This window comes from Halichoerus grypus, chromosome 2, assembly GCF_964656455.1.
Source record: "Halichoerus grypus chromosome 2, mHalGry1.hap1.1, whole genome shotgun sequence".
NCBI lineage: Eukaryota > Metazoa > Chordata > Mammalia > Carnivora > Phocidae > Halichoerus > Halichoerus grypus.
Window position 1 is genome coordinate 152,734,939 of NC_135713.1, and position 21,950 is coordinate 152,756,888.

The window sequence follows — 21,950 nt, forward strand, 5'->3', positions numbered from 1 at the left end:
AGACCGGGAGCATGGCCCGAGTGTGTTGGCCCATTCCTAGTTCCCGAGGGATCCAGGGGTCTAGGTGGTGGTGGGTCTGCAGAGGCTGGAGCAGAGTGTTCCTGTGCGCGGGGGAGGAGGACAGGGCCAGGGCCAGGTATGGCTGGGGCTCCAGCAGGGGACAAAGCTCTGAGCCAGAACGACCGAAAGGACAGTCAGGCAACAGTAAATGTCCTTTACTGACCAGCCAAGCATCTCTGTTCAATGCAATTCAATTCTACACCTGTTTATTGAGTGCCATCTAGGTGCTAGGCACTGTCCTAGGACATGGGGATGCCGAGATGAAAAAGACAAGGGTGTTGCCCTCGAGGAGGCTTCATTCTGGGAATGATGAGAAGGATGCAACCCTGGGAAGATCTGGGCAAAGCCTTGTAGGGGTGGCAACAGGGGGAATGAAGTCCAGGAAGAGGAGATAGTGGTCATGGGAGGGAGCTGGAGCTCTCTTCAATTTTCCTGGTGGGGGGGAGCCCCTCCTGGCCCCCACTATGCTCCCCTCTTCCTCTGAGATCCTGAGAGAGACAGACAGGTGCAAAGGACGACCCAAAGCTACACAGGTGCCCTCTACACATTCCCTCCCGGCTCCTCCCCCCCTCCCCCGTTCCTGCCCCTAAGGATGCCTCCATTCTTCAGTTCAGAAGTCCTGATGCCGGGATAACGGGGCGATGGAGAGCAGACAAGAGTCGTTCTGGGGACATAAAGACACATAAAATGCAGCCACATGTCCGCAAAGGGACAGAAAAGGCAGGGAGGGAAGGGGGCTGTTATGTTTCTGTTACCTTAGAGGCTTCTTTCCATTCGGGGGTGACCTGGGTGCGTCTGGGCAGGGGTCTGGAGGGGTCTGCCTTCTGCAGGCTGGGGGAGGGGGCGGCGGGGCACGCAGCACCGCCATAGGGGGACGGGGTGAAGGCAGGAATGACGACCACTGTGCACGTGCACCTGGAGAGAGTGGATGGGGGAAGGAATGGGGCGGGGGGAAGGAAGACAGAGGAGGCAGAATAGCGGGGAGGTGGTAGAGGTGGTACCGCGGCGGTGAGGGTAGTAGGTACGAATGTCCCATTACCCCATTCCTTCACATTCTGTCATGCCGGGGGGGATGGAAGAAACAAATATTGTCACAGGTGTAGGAAAGGTGCAGGAGAGGACAGAGTGGGGAAGATGGGCCCCTGCTGGGAGTCTCTCTCCGAGAGTCAGTAAGCCCTTTCTCCACCTACAGCCCTGCCCCTCGTATTTGTGGCCTCCGTGTTCGGGGAGTGGACGATCAGGAAGATAGGACAGGGCACGGACGGGTCTTTGGGCTGGCCCTTCTGTGGCCTCTGGGTCAACACCGTCGTGGCGGATGGGGGTACAGCCATGACCACAAGCAACAGGTGGATGAGAGGAGCTGTCCCCCTTTCTCCCCACAGCCTGCTCGCTAGCTCTCCCCCCTTTCCTAGCCCCGCTGGGCCCTCCCACCTCCCTGGGATCTTTCCAGAGCCCTTCAGCCTGGCTCTCTGTCCATGTCTCTCTCTCTCCTCCCTTCTTCTTCGCAGGGTTCCCTCTCTTCAGGTACAGGGGTATGTGATGGTGATGGTTCCTGCTATCAGGGTTGGCCCGTTCACCAGGCAGGCACCCCATCCGGTGCAGGAGGACGTGTCCTCCGACCCCTCCTCCGCGGGTCTGGCGAACCCCTGACCTCGCCCCCCAGCACGCCCAGTTTGGATTCGGACTCCCCACCCAGCGGCCTCAGAGCGCCTCTGGCCAGGCCCAGGGAGCGCAGAGGGGAAGAACTCTTCCTTCGACTGCGCCCCGAAGGCCCGCACCCTCGGGGGGCGTGGCCGGGCCCTTCGGGGCTCCGAGCTCAGGGATTGGCCCCGCCCCCAGCCCGGGCCCCGCCCCAGCCAGGCCCCGCCCCTCCGCGTCCCGCTCCGCCCCGCTCTCCGCGCGGACCCGCACCTGAGGCGCTAGGAGGGCTTCCCGCCTCGGGGTCCTGTAGCATCCTGCGGCAGGGCTCCGGCTCCGGGTTCGTGGCGCCCGCCTCCCGCGCGGGGCAGGGCCTGGGGGGTGGCCCGCCCCCGCCGAGGAGACCCTGAGAGGTTGAGGCGCAGGCTGCGGGCGCGTGCGGGGCACCTGCTCCCCGGACTCCCGGGCCGTCGCCACCGACCGCCCCGCTCGCTCCATCTCCCACTGTGGTTCTGGGCCTTGGCAGAAGCTCGACATAACAGCTCCTCCTTCATCGCGATCGAGCTCTTGGGCGTGGCTCTCTGCCCCACTCTTCCTTCTGCGAAGAACCAACGTAAATCTTGATGGGAATTAAGCAACTCGCCCTCTGGAGAGCACAGAAGTCACCTTTTTTCTATTTGTAAAATATAATCTTTTTTTCTGCTCTTTTTAAAAACTATATTTTATATATGTATATATATGTAAATATATAATATGTAAAATATAATATATAAAATACATATTGCGGTTTTCTTATTTATTTATTTAAATTTTAATTCCATTTTAGTTAACATACAGTGTCAGTTTCAGGTGTACAAGACAGTGATTCAACACGTCTATACATTATTAAGGTATATTTTTAAGGTACAAATTACGTACGGAGAAATTCACCCTTTTCAGTGTAAAGTTCAGAGATTTTTGACAAATGTATATAGTCATGTAACTACCACCACAACTGAGAAATGAAAGACTTCCATCACCCCTGTAAATTCCCCTGTGCCCCTTTGTGGTGAACCTCTTCCTCAATTCCAGCCTCTGGCAACCCCTGATCTGTTTTCTGTCCCTTGTAGTTTTGCCTTTTCTATAATGTCGTATAAATGGAATCGTACAATAGGTAGCCTTTCAAGTCTGGCTTCTTTCGCTTAGCTTAATGTATTTGGGATTCATCCATGTACTTAATTATTTTTTATTGTTGAGTAATATTTCATTGTATGGATATATCAGAGTTTGTCCATTTCTTAGTGGAGGGGCACTTGGGTTGTTTCTAATTTTTTTTTAAAGATTTTATTTATTTATTTGAGAGAGAGCGAGAGAGCGCACAAGCAGGGAGAGGGGCAGAGGGGAAGGGAGAAAGAAAATCCCAAGCAGACTCCCCTTTGAGCAGGGGACCCCATGCGGGGCTCAATCCTAGGACTCTGGGATTATAACCTGAGCCAAAGGCAGGCGCTTACCCAGCTGAGCCACCCAGGAACCCCTCCTTGTGTGTGTGTGTTTTTTTTTTTAAGATTTTATTTATTTGAGAGAGAGAGAATGAGTGAGAGAGAGCGCGCACATAAGAGAGGGGAGGGTCAGAGGGAGAAGCAGACTCCCTGCTCAGCAGGGAGCCCGATGCGGGACTCGATCTCGGGACTCCAGGATCATGACCTGAGCCGAAGGCAGTCGCTTAACCAACTGAGCCACCCAGGCGTCCCCCCCTCCTTGTGGTTTTAATTTCTGATTCTCTAATAACTAATGATTCTGAGTATATTTTCAAATGTTTATTGGCCATTTGCATATCTTCTTCAAAACTTCCCAGCTTTTGAAAAAACTGGGTGGTTTATTTTCTCACTACCGCGTTTTGAGAGTTCTTTATATATTCTGGATATACGTCCTTTATCAGATATGTGATTTGAAAATATTTTCTCCCATTCAGTGGCTTGCCTTTTCATTCTGGTAACTGCGTTTTTTTCAAAGAGCAGGAATTCTTAATTTTGCAGTCCCTTCTTGCTTTGTTTTAAGCACGATGTTTTTCTATTTGTTCAATTGGTTTATACAAGGCAATGGAGTTTCCCGGAGAGGCAGAACCAAGCGAGTGGGACACCATTGTTTCCCCATGTATCCAAACTCTGCAGGTCAAGGGACATTTTGGGGAAGGCGGCCGGGCAACCCAGATTTCCTCAGTATGTGATCATCAGACCATCACACGGGCACCAGCTAGAAGCTTGTTAGAAGTGTGACCTCTGCGTTGTAATGGGATGCCCGGGTCCTTAGTACACACTAGAGTTTGAAGAATAACCAACAGTGACTTTCACAGACGCAAAAGGGAAGCCATCTTGCAGCTCCTGGGCTCTGGGTGTTGACATATTCTGGCAACATCAGGGGCCCCGGAGCTCACTGCAAAGGAGATGCGCACTGGTGTGTGTGTATCCGGGTGAGCCCGCCTGGGGTAGGGCTGTTTCTGGGTGTCGTGCAGGCAGCAAAGCAAGTCCCTGTGGACCGTTGAGGAGTCACAAATAAGCCTATGTTGAGTCTGAGTCCACATTCTCCAGGTCAGCCCTGCCCTTGGTCACTGAGAGGCTATTGTCCCATAAGGGATGTCCACGGGCCCACGCCGTCAGGTGGGACAGTAAGCACTTTCCTTTTTGGAAAGCTCCCAGCCTTGCACTCCATTCTGGCTTCCACTCTGTCCACGTGCCGGCAAGTTATCCCTATTTTTATTTTTTATTTTATTTTTTTAAGTAATCTCTATGCCCAGGGCACCTGGGTGGCTCAATCGGCTAACTGTCTGCCTTGGGCTCAGGTAGTGATCCCAGGGTCCTGGGATGGAGCCTCGCGTTGGGCTCCCTGCTCAGTGGGGAGCTTGCTTCTCCCTCTGCCTCTGCCTTCCCTCCCTCCCCGGTCTCTCATGAATAAATAAAATCTTAAAAGAAGTAATCTCTATACCCAATGTGGGGCTCAAACTTACAACCCCGAGATCAAGAGTCGAGAACTCCCCTGACTGAGCCAGCCAGGTGCCCCCACATTATCATTTTTTTTTTGACTGCTCGGCTTCCTTTCTTTTGGGGAACGGTCCCTCTCCAAGTCCGTGTGGCTCTGGTGGGCTGTCAGTCAGGGCATCCACCTTCCCACCTCAGAGGTGGATAGGTGACCCAGTTGAGGCCAGGCAGACTCTGAAATTTGGAATCCCAATCGGGAATAGACAAGGATGGAGGAGGTTGGTGGGGTACACTGTGGGGAAGCAGTGAGCAGGGGGGCCAGTTCCTGCGGAGGATTCCCCCGTGCTCCCCTGGCTCCTGGACTGGACGTTCGGCTTCCTGTCTGAGTCTGCGTTCACTCACTATTGCCCCAAGACATTCCTTTTTGCCTAACTTCGTCAGTCTGGGTCGGTGCTTGCAACCAGAGAACTTCCACTGATAGGCAATCATGTTGTTGGCCGGGACCGCGCCTAGCCTGTAAGGCACCCTGGTGCCTCCGACCTTGTGGTTAAAAGGCAGCCCCTCTGAATAGATGTTGGGGTGGTCGTCTTGGGGGGCGGTTGCACCTTTACGAGATATCGAAGAAAGCGCCTCTTCCTCCCGGTCAATGGAGACCACTTAGAGGGGTGTCCCTTATTAAGCAGAATGCAGACTGAACCTCAGTTCTCGCTCACTCACCCCACCCCCCAGCTGTGGGCTCTTGTGCAGTGCACATCCCGCACAGCCTTCTGCGGAGACCCTGTTGTCAAGTCCCACCCCACCCTTCCTTCAGCTCTCTTCTCCTCCTTCCACCTGCCCGTTTACCTCTTCTAAACGTTTACTTGGACGGCATATAGGCTGATAACAGCTATGTTTACTTTTGTAGCCATAGTTAAGTCTTCCGTGCTTTGTCCATCTGTTGACTCTAAAAGTTGAAACTCAAGCAACAGTGTTTACCTTATATATTGTGACTACATAAATAGCTTCCACTGCAGACCTAGGAATCACTAAGATTGCATTTCCTTTCTTAGACTATTTTTGATTACCTTTTGAAAAACAATATCTGATACATTCACGGGATCATATGAATTTTTTAAAAGATTTTATTTATTTATTTGACAGACAGAGATAGTGAAAGAGGGAACACAAGCAGGGGGAGTGGGAGAGGGAGAAGCAGGCTTCCGGCCGAACAGGGAGCCCGATGTGGGGCTCGATCCCAGGACCCTGGGATCATGACCTGAGCTGAAGGCAGACGCTTAACGACTGAGCCACCCAGATGCCCCTTCACAGGATCGTATGAATTATATGTTAGTTATAAGTGATTGTTATATAATGAATACCTGTGCACCTATCCTAACTCAGGAACCAATAACCTATTACCAATAACATGTATGTACAGTGCAGTCTTCCCGGTCCCATTCCCCTGCCTCCCCTGGGAAATAAAATAACCACTATTCTATATTTTGCGTTTATCATTCCACTGACTTTTATTGTTGTTTAAATTTTTATTTAAGTAACCTCTACACTGAACATGGGGCTCGAACTCACGACCCCAAGATCAAGAGTTGCACGCTTCTCCGACTGAGCCAGCTGGGCGCCCCTCTGCTGATTTTTAAAACTTACCACGCCATCATAGTATTATGTGTGCTTAAACAATATTTTGTTTAGCTGTGCTTGTTTACGAGCTCTTTAAAAATGGTATCATGTTTATAGCGTAGTCTTCTGGGAGTTACCGATTTTCAGGAAACATTATATTTCCAAGATTCTCTCATGTTGTTTTGTGTTACCGTTAGAACTGCTTGTTAGGATGAGAAACTCTTAGAAATTCCAGGAAAACGAAAACGGATCCAAGGAAGGAAATAAAATCCTGATGATCACCAGCTCTGCTCAGCCTCCTGACCCGGTTGCCCCTGACCATGGCTGAGGGTTCTAAGGATGGCCCTTGTCCCTGGCAGGGCCAGACCATGTGCGGACTTGGGACTGAGAGGTCTCCACTCTGGTGACCGAAGGAGTAAGACAGACAACTTGAGGTGTGAAGGTCACATCTCTCACCACATGGACCAGAGGAGAAGAGGAGGTTGGTCTGGGGAGGAGGAGAAGGACGCTCAGGGACGAGTGGGAACAGAGCCAGACTGTGTCTCCAAAATTCCTACGTTGGCAAGCTAACCCCAAGGTGATGCTTTTAGGAAGTAGGGCCTTTGGGGGGGGGAATAGGTGATTAGGGGCCTTTGGGAAGCCCTGTCCTCACGAATGGGATCAGTGTCTTTTTTCTTTTTTAAAGATTTTATTTATTTATATGAGAGAGAGAGTGAGAGAGGGAACACAAACAGGGGGAGTGGGAGAGGGAGAAGCAGGCTTCCCGCTGAGCAGGGAGCCCGATGTGGGGCTGGATCCCAGGACCCTGGGATCATGACCTGAGCCGAAGGCAGACGCTTAACGACTGAGCCACCCAGGCACCCCGGGATCAGGGCCTTATAAAAGAGACCCCACAGAGCTCCTGGGTCGCACATGAGGGTGACAGCAAGAAGTCCGAGACCTCCAACGGGCCCTCACCGGACCATGCTGGTGCCACGAACTCGGACTTTCAGCCTCTGAAAATGTGAGGACTACATTTCTGTTCCCTGTCTGTGGCATTTTATTATAGTAGCTGGACGACTAAGAAACCGAGAAAGAGCCCTTACAGGATCCGAATTCCTGATTCCAACTGTTCCTTGGGTCCAGCTGAGCACATGACCTGGGGATTCATGACACACTCCCCTTTTGCTTAGGCTAATTTGGGTTCCCTTCTGTCATTTGTAGCCACTAATATGCAGGGATGCCTTCCAAAAACCTTTGTGTTTTTGTTCCTTCTCCGTATCCTAGTGAGAGAGCACAAAACAATTAAAATCATAATGTAACAGGGGCACCTGGGTGGCTTAGTCGGTTAAGGGTCTGCCTTGGGCTCAGGTCATGATCCCGGGATCCTGGGATTGAGTCCCACATCGGGCTCCCTGCTCGGTGGGGAGCCTGCTTCTCCCTCTCCTTGCTGCTTGTCTCTCTTGCTATCTCTGTCTCTCGTTCTCAAATAAATAAATACAGTCTTAAAAAAAATATCATAATGTAACAATCACCACTCTCACTTTCTGGGAATTTATTATGAAGCAATGAGTGCTTATTGTTTCTTATCTCATTCGATATTCAAACCAAGTCTGAGACAAGTTTTACTGTCCCTGTGTTACAGATCAGTAAACTGAGGCATACAGAAGCTAGAGGATACACGTGGGGACTCGAAACACTGTGTGTTGTTTTATTTAATTTAATTAATTTATTTATTTGACACAGAGAGACAGAAAACACAAGCACGGGGAGCAGCAGAGGGAGAAGCAGACTCCCCCCTGAGCAGGGAGCCCGATGCGGGACTCGATCCCAGGACCCTGGGATCATGACCTGAGCCAAAGGCAGACGCTTAACGACTGAGCCACCCAGGTGCCCCGAAAGCCTGTGTCCTTAACCACACATATCACCGCCTCCACAGAGTAAACCAACTCTGGTGGGATTCAAACTCACATCCCAAATCCGAAAGGCTTTTTCCTTGGGAGAATTCCCAGGGTCTCTCTTCTCCCAGAAGCCACTACGATCAGGCGGCCCCAGGTGACTCAGATCTAGTTTCCTGTAACTTAAAAGGGAGGTTAGAAAAAAAAAAACTTCAGCTTGTGGGGTGCCCGGCTGGCTCAGTCGGTAGAGCACATGACTCTTGATCTCAGCGCTGTGGGTTCAAGCCCCACGTTGGGTGTAGAGATTACTCAAAAAAATAAAATCTTAAAAAAAAGAAAGATTTCAGGTTGTGTGACACCCCCCACCCCCTCCTTATCCTATGTGCTTCCCCTTCCGGTGCTGAGGGGAAAAAGAAGGGAAGAAAGTACAGAGAAGAGGGAAGGGAATGGCAACTGTCCACCAGAAGTGAGTGGAGGTGGGAGGGAGGGGAAGGGGGTAGGGGAAGGGGGTAGGGGAAGCCGTGAGAAGAAGACATTTCCAAAGAACAATGGAGGGAGGCTGTTTCCCTGAGGACAAGCATCTTCTCCCTCCTGCTCCGTCTGTCAGCATTTGGGGGTAAGATCAGGGGAGAGGACTTAGGAAGAGAAGGGGACACCCTCAGAAACCACAGCTCTTAGGAGTGGGGCTGCCACGGTGGGCCCCTCCCCCACTTGATGACCCCCACCCCCACCCCTCAGGAATATTCCGTGGCGGTTAGGGGCCCTGTCCTACTGAATGGGTTGTTCTTTCCCAGACCCCAGGCCCTGTGGCGCCAGGTGCTCTGCTGGATAGAAATATTTAGAAGATGAGGGACGACTGAGCCCAGCAAGAGAAGGGGGAGATGGGGTGGAGGGGAGAGGGGGAGACAGGGGGTGCTCAAGATGGGGGCAGGGGACTTTAGGGATGAGTTCCCGGGGTCAGGAGGAGAAAAGGATGAGCACCAGACACTTGGAAAGGAAGTCGGATGCTGAGAAGCAGGATGGGGCAGAGGGAAGTCTGGCACAAGAAGAGCGGGTAAAGAACTCACTCTCTGAGCCCAGAAGTAGCAGTGAGGAGCTCAGGGATTACAGCTCAGAGCCCCGGAGGGTCTCCGTGTTGCCCCTGTGGTGGAGAATTACACACAGCTCCCGCTGGATAGCACAGGTCCTGGCCTCAGAGCTCAGCCTGGTCGCCTTCGCCCTGATGCTGGTCATGGTCTTCTCCAAGAAATGGCTGTGCCCCTCTCAAAGCCGCTTCTACCAGCGCTGGCCCACCAACGTCAGCACCAGAATCTACACGGCCACTCACGTCATGTCCATGGGGCCCCTGCGGATCTGCAAATCCAAGAGCTGTTCCAACTCAGAAAATTGGAATGGTGAGACCCTCCCCGCCCCCATCCCACCCCAGGGCTCCAGTCTGCCTTGGTCACTCCGGGTCACCCCGTGCCCTTGTCCCCTCCTTCGGGTCATCCCCAGTGATCTGGCCCGCAAGAGGGCTTCACTGGAGGAGACCACCGAGGACGGGTCTTCCTGCCCCCATCCATTCTGTCCAAACCGCTTTGCCTGACTCAGATCATTGCTTTTGCGAAGACTCAGAGCCTGGTCTGTGGCTGTCACAAGGCTGTGAGGGGCGTGGACTCTCAGTGCTGGTGAATCACTCCTTAATCACACAACTCCCCCTGTTCTATGGGGAGAAGAGCCCCAGAGAGGTGGGGATTGTCTTCCTCTAGCCTTGTGTACCCCGAGCTTCCAGTTTCGGGAGGAGCCCCCTGGTCGCTCTCCCTCCCCAGCCCTGGTCCCAGCCCCTTCTCCTCCCTTCTGCCTCAGGCCTTGCTCTTCTGGGCCAGCTCTGGGTTTCCACGTCTGGTTTCCTCGTTCCTTCTTTCCCAGGCTCTCGTGGCCCTTCGTGGCCAGTTCCTGAACTCAGTACTCCATGCTCTCCCGCACCTCCCAGCTTCGGGCCTCCTTGCTCAGCTCTTGTGCGAAACCAGAACTTTCTATCTCCGTGATCCCCGTTCCGTGACTTCACTCTCGTTAACAGTAAAAAGATAATAATAAAAATAAAAGTTATGCGGCTCTTAGTTTCTTCCATTATGAGAGAAATGCATCTTTCTCGCAATAAATTTGGGGAAACAAAAAGCTATCATTTATTGCATACTTATTCCATTTGCTCAATAGATCCTCAACCAACCCTAAGGAATAGGGATGATCATCCTTCCTGTACAGATGAGAACACTGAGACTCAGATAAAGTACCTTGCTGAGGGTCAATATTTGACTGTTTTTCACCTACAAAGAGAGCAGGTTTAGAATTCTAATTCGGGCGTGTCTGGCTCCAAGACTCACGGAGGCACCTGCCTTGCTCTAACCGAGCTCCTCAAAGACCAGCCCCAAGCACTCAAGTTTCTGCTAGGCTTTAAAAAAAAAAAAAATTTGAACAAGTTTTGAACGGTTTTTACACAGCTGTACTCATTCTTCATAAATAACCTTATATCTTTTAAATTATTTTAAGTATTCAATTTATATTGTTTAAAAATTTATCTTTGGGGTGCCAGGCTGGCTTAGTCTGCAGAGGGTGTGACTCTTGATCTCGGGGTTGTGAGTTTGAGCCCCATGCTGGTTGTAGAGATTATTTAAAAATAATTTAGGGGTGCCTGGGTGGCTCAGCCGGTTAAGGGTTTGCCTTCGGCTCAGGTCATGTTCCCAGGGTCCTGGGATTGAGCCCCACGAGCCCCACGTTGGGCTCGCTGCTCAGCGGGGAGCCTGCTTCTCCCTCTCCCTCTGCTCCTCTCCCCACTCATGTTCTCTCTCTTGCTCACTCTCTCAAATAAATAAATAAATAAAATCTTTTAAAAAAATAATTTAAAAATCTGTAAGGAAATTTATTTTTATGAGATGCAGTAAATGTTTCCCTATTATAAGTTAATAGACATATATATCAACTAAATAGATTGTCATCTTTTACTTGAATTTTATTTTTCTATTCTTGGTAAAATTTTTCAATGTCATATTTGCAAAAAAAAGGAGCAACAAAATTTGTTAATGACTTTTTTTTTTTTTCTGTGTTTAGTGTTAATTCTTTGGTATGATTTCCCAAAGTGGCTTTACTGGATGGAAGAGTTAAATATTTTAAGGTTCTTCATAAAATGTTCCATGTTGCTTTCAAAAAGTGTGATAGCAATTTACCTTTCCACTAACAATGCACAAGAAGGCTGGTTTTATTGTATCTTTGTTGGCAACGACTGTTAATTCTAAATATATAAATAGATAATTTTTTTCTGATAAGAAAAAGTTAGTTGCACAGTTAGTTATTGTGGGAAATGCAGAACGTTTAAGAAAGAAAATAAAACTGACCTAAAATTTGCTCGTATAGATATAATCACAGTTGGCATTGCCAGTGGATTTACTTCCAGTCTCTTGTGTGTGAGTGTGTGTGTATGAGATATCTATAAATACAAATACACATATACAAATAAACATATATTTATTTGTATTTTGATAAATGTATATATTTATATTTTCAAAACTGCAATTCTCCATGCTCTGTGTTGCAAACTCCCCTTTGCAGTTCTAGGTATTTATTCCTGTCATTAATATTTCTATAAATCATGAGTATTTAAGATTTATTTGATTAGGTAGTATGTGAATGGAGTGGAAATGGAAGCAAAATGAAAGATGACACGGGGAGCGCCTGGGTGGCTCAGTCATTAAGCGTCTGCCTTTGGCTCAGATCACGATCCCAGGCTCTGTGGGAAGCCTGCCTCTCCCTCTCTCACTCCCCCTACTTGTGTTCCCTCTCTCCCTGTGTCTCTCTTTGTCAAAAAAAAAAAAAAAATGACACAGCAAAGGGAGCCCCCCACCGCTGGCCTCTAATCCCCACTCCTGGTTCCTCGTTTCTTTCGAGACATCTTCTGTTTGGAGACAAACATCTATCATATCATTTTTAAAAAAGATTTATTTAGGGGTGCCTGGTGGCTCAGTTGTTAAGCATCTGCCTTTGGCTCAGGTAATGATCCCGGGGTCCTGGGATCGAGCCCCACATCGGGCTCCCCGTTCAGCGGGAACTCTGCTTCTCCCTCTCCCACTCCCCCTGCTTGTGTTCCCTCTCTCTCAAATAAATAAAAAAGATTTATTTATTTATTTAAGAGAGAGAGAGAGAGAGAGAGAGAGAGAGTCGGGGGGCGGGGCAGAGGGAGAGGGAGAGAGAATCTCAAGTAGACTCCCTGCTGAGTGCGGAGCCCGACATGGAGCTCAATCTCAGAACCCTGAGATCATGACCTGAGCCAAAATCAAGAGTCGGACGCTTAATCGACTGTGCCCCCGAGGTGCCCCCGTATCATTTTTTAAAAAATATTTTATTTATTTGACAGAGAGACAGCGAGAAAGGGAACACAAGCAGGGGGAGTGGGAGAGGGAGAAGCAGACTCCCCTGCTGAGCAAGGAGCCCGATGTGGGGCTCGATCCCAGGACCCTGGGATCATGACCTGAGCCTAAGGCAGATGCTTAATGACTGAGCCACCCAGGCGTCCCCCTCCCATATCATTTTTTAATGAACGCATAATAATCCAACGAATGGGTACAATACATTTAACAAATCTCTCCTTGGACATATAAGTATCTGTGCAGAGAAGATCCCTGCACACAGATTTAGTGCTGCTCTTGGATTATTTCCTTACCATAAATTCCAAGAAGCATTGCCAAGTCAAAGGGTCTTAACCTTTTACATTATTTCTGATATTTTGTGCCAGGTCACTCATCGGAAATGCTGACCTGTGGTAGCGTGTGAGAGCACCTCTTCTCTCTAAATCCTTTCCTATACCAGGTGTCATCAATTTTGTCTTGATCTTTGCTGATTTGATAGGTTAACAAATCACATTTACTTGGCAATTCTTTGTATTGAGCTTCATGTGTATATGGGACTTTTGTATTTCTTCTTTTGAGAATCACACTTCAAGTCCTCTGTTTTTCATTTTTGTATGGTTGGGATTATCAAACAATCTCCATATCAATAATCCTTGCTTATTTAATGAGTGAAAGTGATACTTCATTGTAATCTCACATGTGCATTTCTGCGGCACTTGGGTGGCTCAGTCGGTTAAGCGTCCGACTCTTGATTTCGGCTCACGTGCTGATCTCAGGGTCGTGAGATCGAGCCCTGCATTGGGCCCCCCCCGCCGGTGCTCAGTGAGGAGTCTGCTGGAGTTTCTCTCTCTGTCCCTCTGCCCCTCCCCCTGCAAGTTCTCACTCTCTCTCTCTCAAATAAATAAATAAATCTTTTTTAAAAATGCGCATTTCTTTAGTTAACCTTTTCTCATGTCATTCTATTACATACTTTTTCTCCTTTGTGAATCCTAAGCTCGTCCCGTTTTCTCATTTTCTCCAGATAGTTTTAAGCTGTGGACAAACCACCCAATCTTCGGGGTGGCCATGATAACTTTCTGGCTGGCGCTGGTGCTGGGCCTTATCTTCACTGTCTGGTTGCACCTGCCGTACCTACCTGGTCTTCAGAGACTGCCCTTCTTTAGCTGGGTTGGGACTATCATGAGCTTCTTTGAAGGTACCCCCTGGCTCTGGAAAATGGTCCTTAGTTTCTCCCAAAACACATCTTCTTGGGTACTTTTCCCTCTTCCTTTCTTTGGGGGTGGGGTAGGGGTTTGGTGGGTGGTGGCTGAACAAAACTGGTGGTCCTTGAGAACTGAGCTCTGCCATTTCCTCATCCCGGGAGAGGTGGGGTTGGAGGGGTTGATCGTGGTTTGTGGCTGTATCCCAGAAGGTGAGGGAGAATCTCCGTGGGGTCCTCAGGTAAGAATAGGATCTCTCCCGTCCCTGTCTCCTAGTTATCCTTATTTTCTTCACCCTGATGTTGTTCCCTATTAACCTCTGGATCTTTGAGTTGAAGAAGAATTTATCAGTCCCCATCGGCTGGAGCTATTTCATAGGCTGGCTGGTGTTTGTCCTCTATGTCACCTGTGGTGAGTGGCCTGAGGGCCCCGGGCAGGAGGGGACATGGGTGGCTCGGGGCAGAGGAAGTGTGCAGGGAGGGAGGCTGGTAACCCCCAAGGACAAGTTCTTAGGGAATTATCTTCCCTTTGGCCTCACCTCGCTGGCCACTTTCTTCCGGTTCTCCAAATTTCCTCTCCCCCATCCCTTTGTGCTTTCCCAGCAGCCCTCTGTTACTTCAACCACCAACACTTCTGGATGGTGATTATGAACCGTCCCTGTGGCACTGAGTTCTGCAGCAACTGCTCCAGCCCTCTACAAAACTTGCTGAAGAAGCCGGTTGTCTCACATGCCTCTATCACCCAGAGGGAAGTCCCGGATCGTGAGCAAAAGAAGGCATCTTCGTAACCTTGTCGGAAATCCTGCCCATTCATCTGCATCCCTGTCCTCATCCTTTCTCACAACCTCGGGGGGGTGGTTGGCCTTCATCACTGCAAGGAGTTAGAGAGGGAGAATATAACTTCTCCTCCTTGTTCCTGCTTGCTTACTGTTGGGGCGATGTGGAATAAATGGTCTCTTGTTTATCATGTCTGGCCGTTGTTGAGACAAGACAAAAACTTGAAGGAGGAGAAGGAGGGAGAAAGAACAACTTTGTTTCCCAATTGTTCCTCCTCAGGAGCCTTTTGGCAGCCTTTGGTTCCCAGAAGTGCCCAATCTCTCCCGTAGCACACGGGAGTTTTGTTCACCCACCACCCACCAAACCCTTACCGCACCCCCAAAGAAAGGAAGAGGGAGAAGTACCCAGGAAGATATGTTTTGGGAGAAACTAAGGACCATTTTCCAGAGCCAGGGGGTACCTTCAAAGAAGCTCATGATAGTCCCAACCCAGCTAAAGAAGGGCAGTCTCTGAAGACCAGGTAGGTATGGCAGGTGCAACCAGACGGTAGTAGGTGTGCCCATGTGTGTTACGATCTCAACATTTGTTAGTAGGTAAAGGGAAGTGACCAGGGGAAAGAGATCACTTAGGAGCGAGTTGGTTTATTCAGAGTGAACAGTCCAAGAGCACACAGGCCCAAGGTAAGAGGCGGGTTACCTGGGCTGGGGCTGTACTGTGTGCATTGGGCAGCAGTCCCACTCTCTGTGTCCAGAGCAGGTGACTGAGAAGTCCTAGAGCCCTGTGCCTGGGTGCCCCCAGCACCACCTCCACCTCCATCACACCTTCACCTCCATCACACCTCCACCACCATCTTCACTTCCACCACCATCTTCACCTCCACCACCACCTTCACCTCCACCATCACCACCACCTCCACTACCACCACCTCTACTCCCTGGTTGCTATCGCTCTCCACCCAAGCCTCCCATGTTCTCCATCTTGTAACAGCAGGAAGAAAACATGACAAGGAGGAAAACCTCAGAGTCGGGCCCTAAGCTCAAGAGACAGATTGCACCTTTGGGTTATAACCTGAATCTCATGAACACGTGCAGCGCCTGCCTTGGGCAGCGCCGGCAATGACTATCGGGATTCAAACATCCTGCACAGAAAGGCTGGCCGCCCAAGAGAGCAGCTGTGACTGATCTTTGTCATATCTCTGCAGATGAAGCCATCATGCCAGCCAGCTAGAGGAGGGAAGGGACAAATTATGAGCGGATTGGATATGTTAAAACTATATATATTATTAGGTTGAAACATACGATACTGCTGTTCTAGCAGTTAAATGCTGGTGATTTCATATGGTTCAATCTAATATATATAACTGATTTCTATTTGGTTTTGAGGCTCTTTTAAGATTCTTATCTTTATCATACCTGACCAGCAGTAGTGGGATTCCTAACTTAGTTCCAAGCAGACATTCTGAGCAAAGAATCGAATACATAGGCTTGAAATTTGGGCAGAACAGGCATTCCACAAATCCCTGCTCATGGTCCCCCTTGGACTCCTTCCCCCTGGTAGCAAGGATCTATTGAAGAACCTATTGAATTAATCATCCTTGGGGAAGGGACATCAAACAGAGGGATGTCATGACCTCTACTATATATATACATATAATTGGAGAAAGGGATTTTGTAATTTGGAATAAGTCATAAACTCAAATGTCTACAGGGGCTAGGCAGGAGGGGAATTAAGTTTCACTTCTTGAGGGGAAGAATATCAAGAATCTGTGGATATATTTTATTTTTTAAAATTTTTTAGTTTTTTTTTTATTTATTTGAAAGAGAGAAGGAGATAGAGAACATGAGAGGGTGGAGGGTCAGAGGGAGAAGCAGACTCCCTGCTGAGCAGGGAGCCCAATGCACTCGATCCTGGGACTCCAGGATCATGACCTGAGCTGAAGGCAGTTGCTTAACCAACTGAGCCACCCAGGCGCCCTGTGGATTTATTTTAAAATCACCACATTCTACCTTCTGGTCACAAATTATTTACATTCTTCATACATACAATATACACCTCTCTCAAGGCCCTGAAAATCCTCATCTCAGTAGAGCATCAATCAGCTAAAAGTTCAAAATTCTACTGTGTTGTGAGGAACTAAGTCCTCGTGGGTCTTTAAGGGTTATTCCAATAAAGCTGTGGAAATTGCACTTGGAGAGGTATACAGAAGTGGAGGATTCATTATATCCACAAGTCCTAGAAGAGGGAGGCATGATATTCCACATGGAGGCCACATAGGAGGAGTGCCCAGAGAGCAAGCTCAACCCTGCAGACGGGGAGCTGAGAGAGTGAGGACCCATGGCCAAGTGCCTTTACTGGGGTCAGGGTGGGGCACACAAGCAAATGTATGAGGAAATTTCGGGGCGCCTGGGTGGCTCAGTCGTTGAGCATCTGCCTTTGGCTCAGGTCATGATCCCAGGGTCCTGGGATTGAGCCCCGAGTGGGGCTCCCTCCTCGGCAGGAAGCCTGCTTCTCCCTCTCCCACTCCCCCTGCTTGTGTTCCCTCTCTCACTGTGTCTCTCTCTGTCAAATGAATAAATAAAAATCTTTAACCAACCAACCAACCAAACAAACAAAATGTATGAGGGAATTTCATTAGTGCATTTGAATGTTACTAGGTTATAGTCAGGGGAGGGCAAGAAGGAGAACTTGTGGCAGGAACCAGCCTCATCACACTGGTGCACCTGCTCACCTGGTGAAGTGCTCACAGCCTAGTTGTGGGGATGTTGAGGCATCAGGCAAATATGAAGTTTTAAGAATTTATGATACACTTGCCATCTGTTATGGGCTGAATTTTGTCTCCCCCCCCAAATTGATATGTTGAGGACCTAAACCTTAGTACCCCAGAATGTAACTATTTGGGGATAGGGTCTTTAAGAGGTGATTACATTAAGATGGGTGATGGGCCTTTGTCTAACCTGAGTGGTGTCCTTATGAGAAAAGTTTAGGAACACAAAGAGACACCAGGTATGTGCATGCACACAGGAAAACCATGAGAGAAGATGCTCATCTGCAAGCGAGGTAAGAGAGGTTTCAAAAGAAACCAAACCTATTACACTTGATCTTGGACTTCTAGCCTCTAGAAATGTGAGAAAATAAATTTCTGTTTTTAAACCGCCTAGTCTATGGTACTTTGTTTTGGCAGCCTTAGCAAAGTAATATACCACCTAAATTAGGTCCAGGTGCAGATGAGGCTCTTTGGATGTAATGCTTTAAATACAGTTGCTCTCAATCTGAATACCTGTGAACTACAGAGACACGTGACCATCCCCCACATATCCAGAAAACAATGGCGAGACAGTCAAGGGATAATCATTACAGAAGCTACTGCTTAGAAAGGGCGACAATGATGTATAATGAACATTGAGCAATGTATAGAATTGTTGAATCATTATGTTGTACACTTTAAACTGATATAACACTGTATGTTAATTATAATTCAATAACGACAGCTGGGGTGGGGGAGGAATGAGAGGGACACAGGAGTCACTGGTCCATAGCAGTTTTGAAATCCAGCTGGGAAAATGTTGAAACCTCCTTGATTAAGACTCAGTCCTATTTCTGTCCAGGTGTAAGTCTCCATGGTTGTTGTTATTGTTTGTTTGTTTTTGATATAACACACATGCCATAAAACTTATCATTTTAAAGCACATAATTCAATGATTTTAGTATATTCACAATGTACAACCATCACCACTACCCAATTCCAGAACACTTCACTTGCTCTAATTATTCTCCATTCCTCATTCCCTTCAGTCCTTGAACACTACTAGTCTACTTTCTGTTTCTATGCATTTGCTTATTCTGGACATTTCATATAAATGGAATCATACAAATACAGCTTTTTGTGTCTGGCTTCTTTTCTTAGCATCATATTTTCAAGGTTCATTCATGTTGTAAAATGTATTGGTACTTCATTCCATTTTATGGCTGAATAATATCTCATTGTATGGATATGCCATATTTTAACAATCCATTTGTAAGTGCATGGACATTTGGGTTGCTTCCACCTTTGGGCTATTATGAATAATGCTGTTATGGAGATTTCTTTTTTTTAAGATTTTCATTTATTTATTTGCCAGAGAGAGAGAGAGCACAAGTGGGGGGAGCAAGCAGAGGGACAGGGAGAAGCAGGCTTCCTGCTGAGCAGGGAGCCCGATATGGGACTCGATCCCAGGACCCTGGGACCATGACCTGAGCCAAAGGCAGACGCTTAATGACTGAGCCACCCAGGCGCTCCTGTTATGAAGATTTCTGTCCAAGTTTTCATACATATGTTTTCAGCTCTCCAGGGTTTATAACTAGGAGTGGAATCACTGGGTCACATGGTAACTCTCTGTTAAACTTCTTGAGGAACTTCCAGAATGTTTCTCAAAGCAGCTGTACCACTTTACTCTCCCACCAGTAATGTGTGAGGGTTCCACTCTCTCCACAGCCTGGCCAACACTTTTATTGTCCATCTTTTTGATTCTTGCCATCTTAGTAGACGTAAAGCGGCATCCCGTTGTGGTTTTGATTTGGATTTTCCTAACACATTTCCCCAAGATGCATCTCCTATGCCTATTGACCATTTGTATATTCTCCACAGCTCCACCTGCGAGGCCTTTGGTACTACCTTCTGAATCATCCTTCCTTTCCACAAAAGACAGCCTCTGTTTGCAGCTGTATGATTTTCTCAGCCTACATCTTGCTAGTAGAATTTTGGGGTCCAAAGGCCTCTCTTTTCTTTTTGTATTGTCTCTATCATTTGCAGACCATATTGGTGGTGTCTCTGCCAGCCTTATTCTGTGACACACTCTGTGGCCTCTTGAGACTCTTATTGAGATTCACTCCATTAGACAAACATGGCTTCCAGGTGAAGATTAAGGTAAAAAATGTGAGAGCTGCATAGCTGGTTAGTTCCAGCTCAGCATCCCTCATGAATTTGCAGTCAAATTGTCGGCAAGAGCTACACTTGTCTCCCTCCTAGGAGACTCACTCTATATGACTGTTTGCTGGAGGCCTAAATTTCTAGCCATGTGGACCAAAGGACTGCTTAAGGGTCCTCATGACATAGCAACTGGAACGTTCAAGAGCAAAAAATCTACAAGAAAGAGAAGGAGAGAGCTACAATCCTCAATGATCTGGTGTCATAAGTTATACAACACCACTTCCACCATATTCTGTTTGTTAGAAGAGAGTCACTAAGTCCAGCCCACACTCAAGAAGAGGGGAATTAAACCTTTCTTGAAGGGGGAGTATTAAAGAATTTGTGGACATAACACCATTAAACTTATAACAGGATAGCATGATTGGAAATGGCAAGGCACAAGACACTATTTCAGCCCATGTACATTACTGCTTATTTGCTGGATCCCCTAATTGGCTTGGGGCAGCCCCCAGACACGAAGTTCTTCCAATTCCTGCCAAATTCTCCTTCCACCTCTCCAGTTCCTGGGCCAAGGTTATGTTCAACTCCATGGTGATAGGCAGGGCCCTCCCATTGTCAAAATTGGAGGCTTGGAGGCAGTAGGAGACCGACATAGGTATCAGCCCATCCTCAGGAGCTTGTCCCAGCCTTGTAGGTTCTAGTTTAATTTTTGCATTCCCTTTCACATCTTCCCTTCCCAACTGCCTACTCTGACAACTTCAGGTTCCAGAATTAGGCACAGAAACATCAGCCTTACATAGAGTATTTAACTGGCTCCCCACTTGCAAAAAGTAAATCCCTTAGTGGTTCTACTTCTTTGGTTGAACCTTGACTGATACACCAGTAACACCATCTGGGCCTGCTATTCAGTCCATCCTCTGAGTTTTTATTTCAGTTATTGTGTTTTTCAGTTCTAAAATTTCCATTTAGTCATTCTGTATATCTTCTATTTCTCTGTGGAGACCTTCTATTTTTTTCATCTGTTTTAAGCATGTTTCTAACTGCTTGTTGAAGCATATTTGTGATGCTCCTTAAAATCCTTGTTGGAAAATCCCAATGTCTGTGTCATCTCAGTGTTGGCATCTGCTGGGTATCTTTTTTCATTCAACTTGAGATTTTCTGGGTTCTTGGTACAATGCAGGATTTTGTATTGTATCCTGGACATTTTGGTATCACATCATAAGACTCTGGGTATTATTTAAATCTTCTGTTTTCGCAGGCCCTCTCTGACATTGTGCCATGGAGGAAGGGAGAGTTTCCTTGCTACAGCCAGGTGGGAGTAAAGGTCCAGGTTCTCCGCTCAGCCTCCTTGGACATCCTGGGCAGGGAGAGGGGTACTTCATTACTGCTGGTCAAACGTGGGATTTCCTAGTTCCCCACTAGGCTTCCCTAAGTGGGAGGGGGAAGGGTTCCTAGATCCTGGTCTACAGGTGGCCTCTATTTGGGGTGAGGTGGGGGCTTTTTCTTTTTTTTTAACCACTGGATGATAGTGAAAGTTCCAGCTTCCCACTCAGCCTCCTCTGACAGAGGAGAAGAGCTACTTCATTACCAGGGGATGGGGTGGAAGTCCAGGATTCCCATGCAGTCTCCACTCTTATTGTGTGTATGTGTATGGGGGGGTTGTTACCACCTGGTTGGAATTTAAGTCTCGGTTGCCCACTAGGTCTTGTCCGCTACTGCCCCGGCTGGAGGTGGGGGAGGGGGTGGTAGGAGAGCCTGTTAAGGGTGGAAGTCCAGGCTCCCCAACTCAGCCTCTGCTGAGGAGGATGGCAGAGGGGCCATGGTTTTCTCCATGGCGTTTTGCTGGAATAAGGCAGGCATTTTCTGCAAGTTTTCTGTCTTGCTAGGTTGCCTCTTTCCTGGTCCTTTGGCTAAAGAGAGCAGACCTTCTCTCTCTCTCTTTCTCTCTTTTTTGGTTTGCTCCCATTGGCATTCCAAGTTGCTGGCTTGGCCACCACCCAGTCTGTGATACTCTGAGGCAAAATGAAAATCTGGCAAGCTCATTGCAGTGTTGTTCTTAGGATCCAAGATCCCTAGCCAGACTTTCTTGACTCCACCTTTCAGAGCCTTCTTGTATTTGCTTTATATTTAATGATCAGGGTTCAAGCTGTATAAGAAATCTGTCTATTCCATCCCGGCCTGGGCCAGAAGTTCTGCTATTTTTTTCCCCCTTTTTACTACTTACTTTTTCTAGCCTCTTAAAATAGAAGCATAGATTATTGATTTTAAATCTTAATTTGAGTTAAAAAATATAAATATGAATTTCTTATAAGAACTAATCAATAATTCTCTTTGAGCATTGGTTTCCCTGCATCCCACAAATTTTGATATATTGTGTTTATATTATTCAGTACAAAATATTTTCTAATTTCCCTTGTGACTTTTTTTTCCCTTTGATCCATGGGTTATTTAGAAGTGTGTTGTTTGATTTTCAAATACTGGGGGATTTTCTCAATGTCTTACTATTGATTTCTATTTTAATAACCGTCATGGTCAAATAATATACTT

The 21,950-nt window shown here is 47.8% G+C and overlaps 1 protein-coding gene across 1 annotated transcript; it reads left to right on the forward strand.

Annotated features, from left to right (window-relative positions):
• The first annotated feature begins 9,064 nt into the window (after positions 1 to 9,064).
• Positions 9,065 to 14,508, forward strand: ODF4 (outer dense fiber of sperm tails 4). Its single transcript, XM_036094561.2, is given in 4 exon segments — positions 9,065 to 9,178; positions 9,180 to 9,537; positions 13,998 to 14,132; positions 14,324 to 14,508. Coding segments are annotated over 4 exon segments (792 nt in total).
• The last annotated feature ends 7,442 nt before the right edge of the window (positions 14,509 to 21,950 follow it).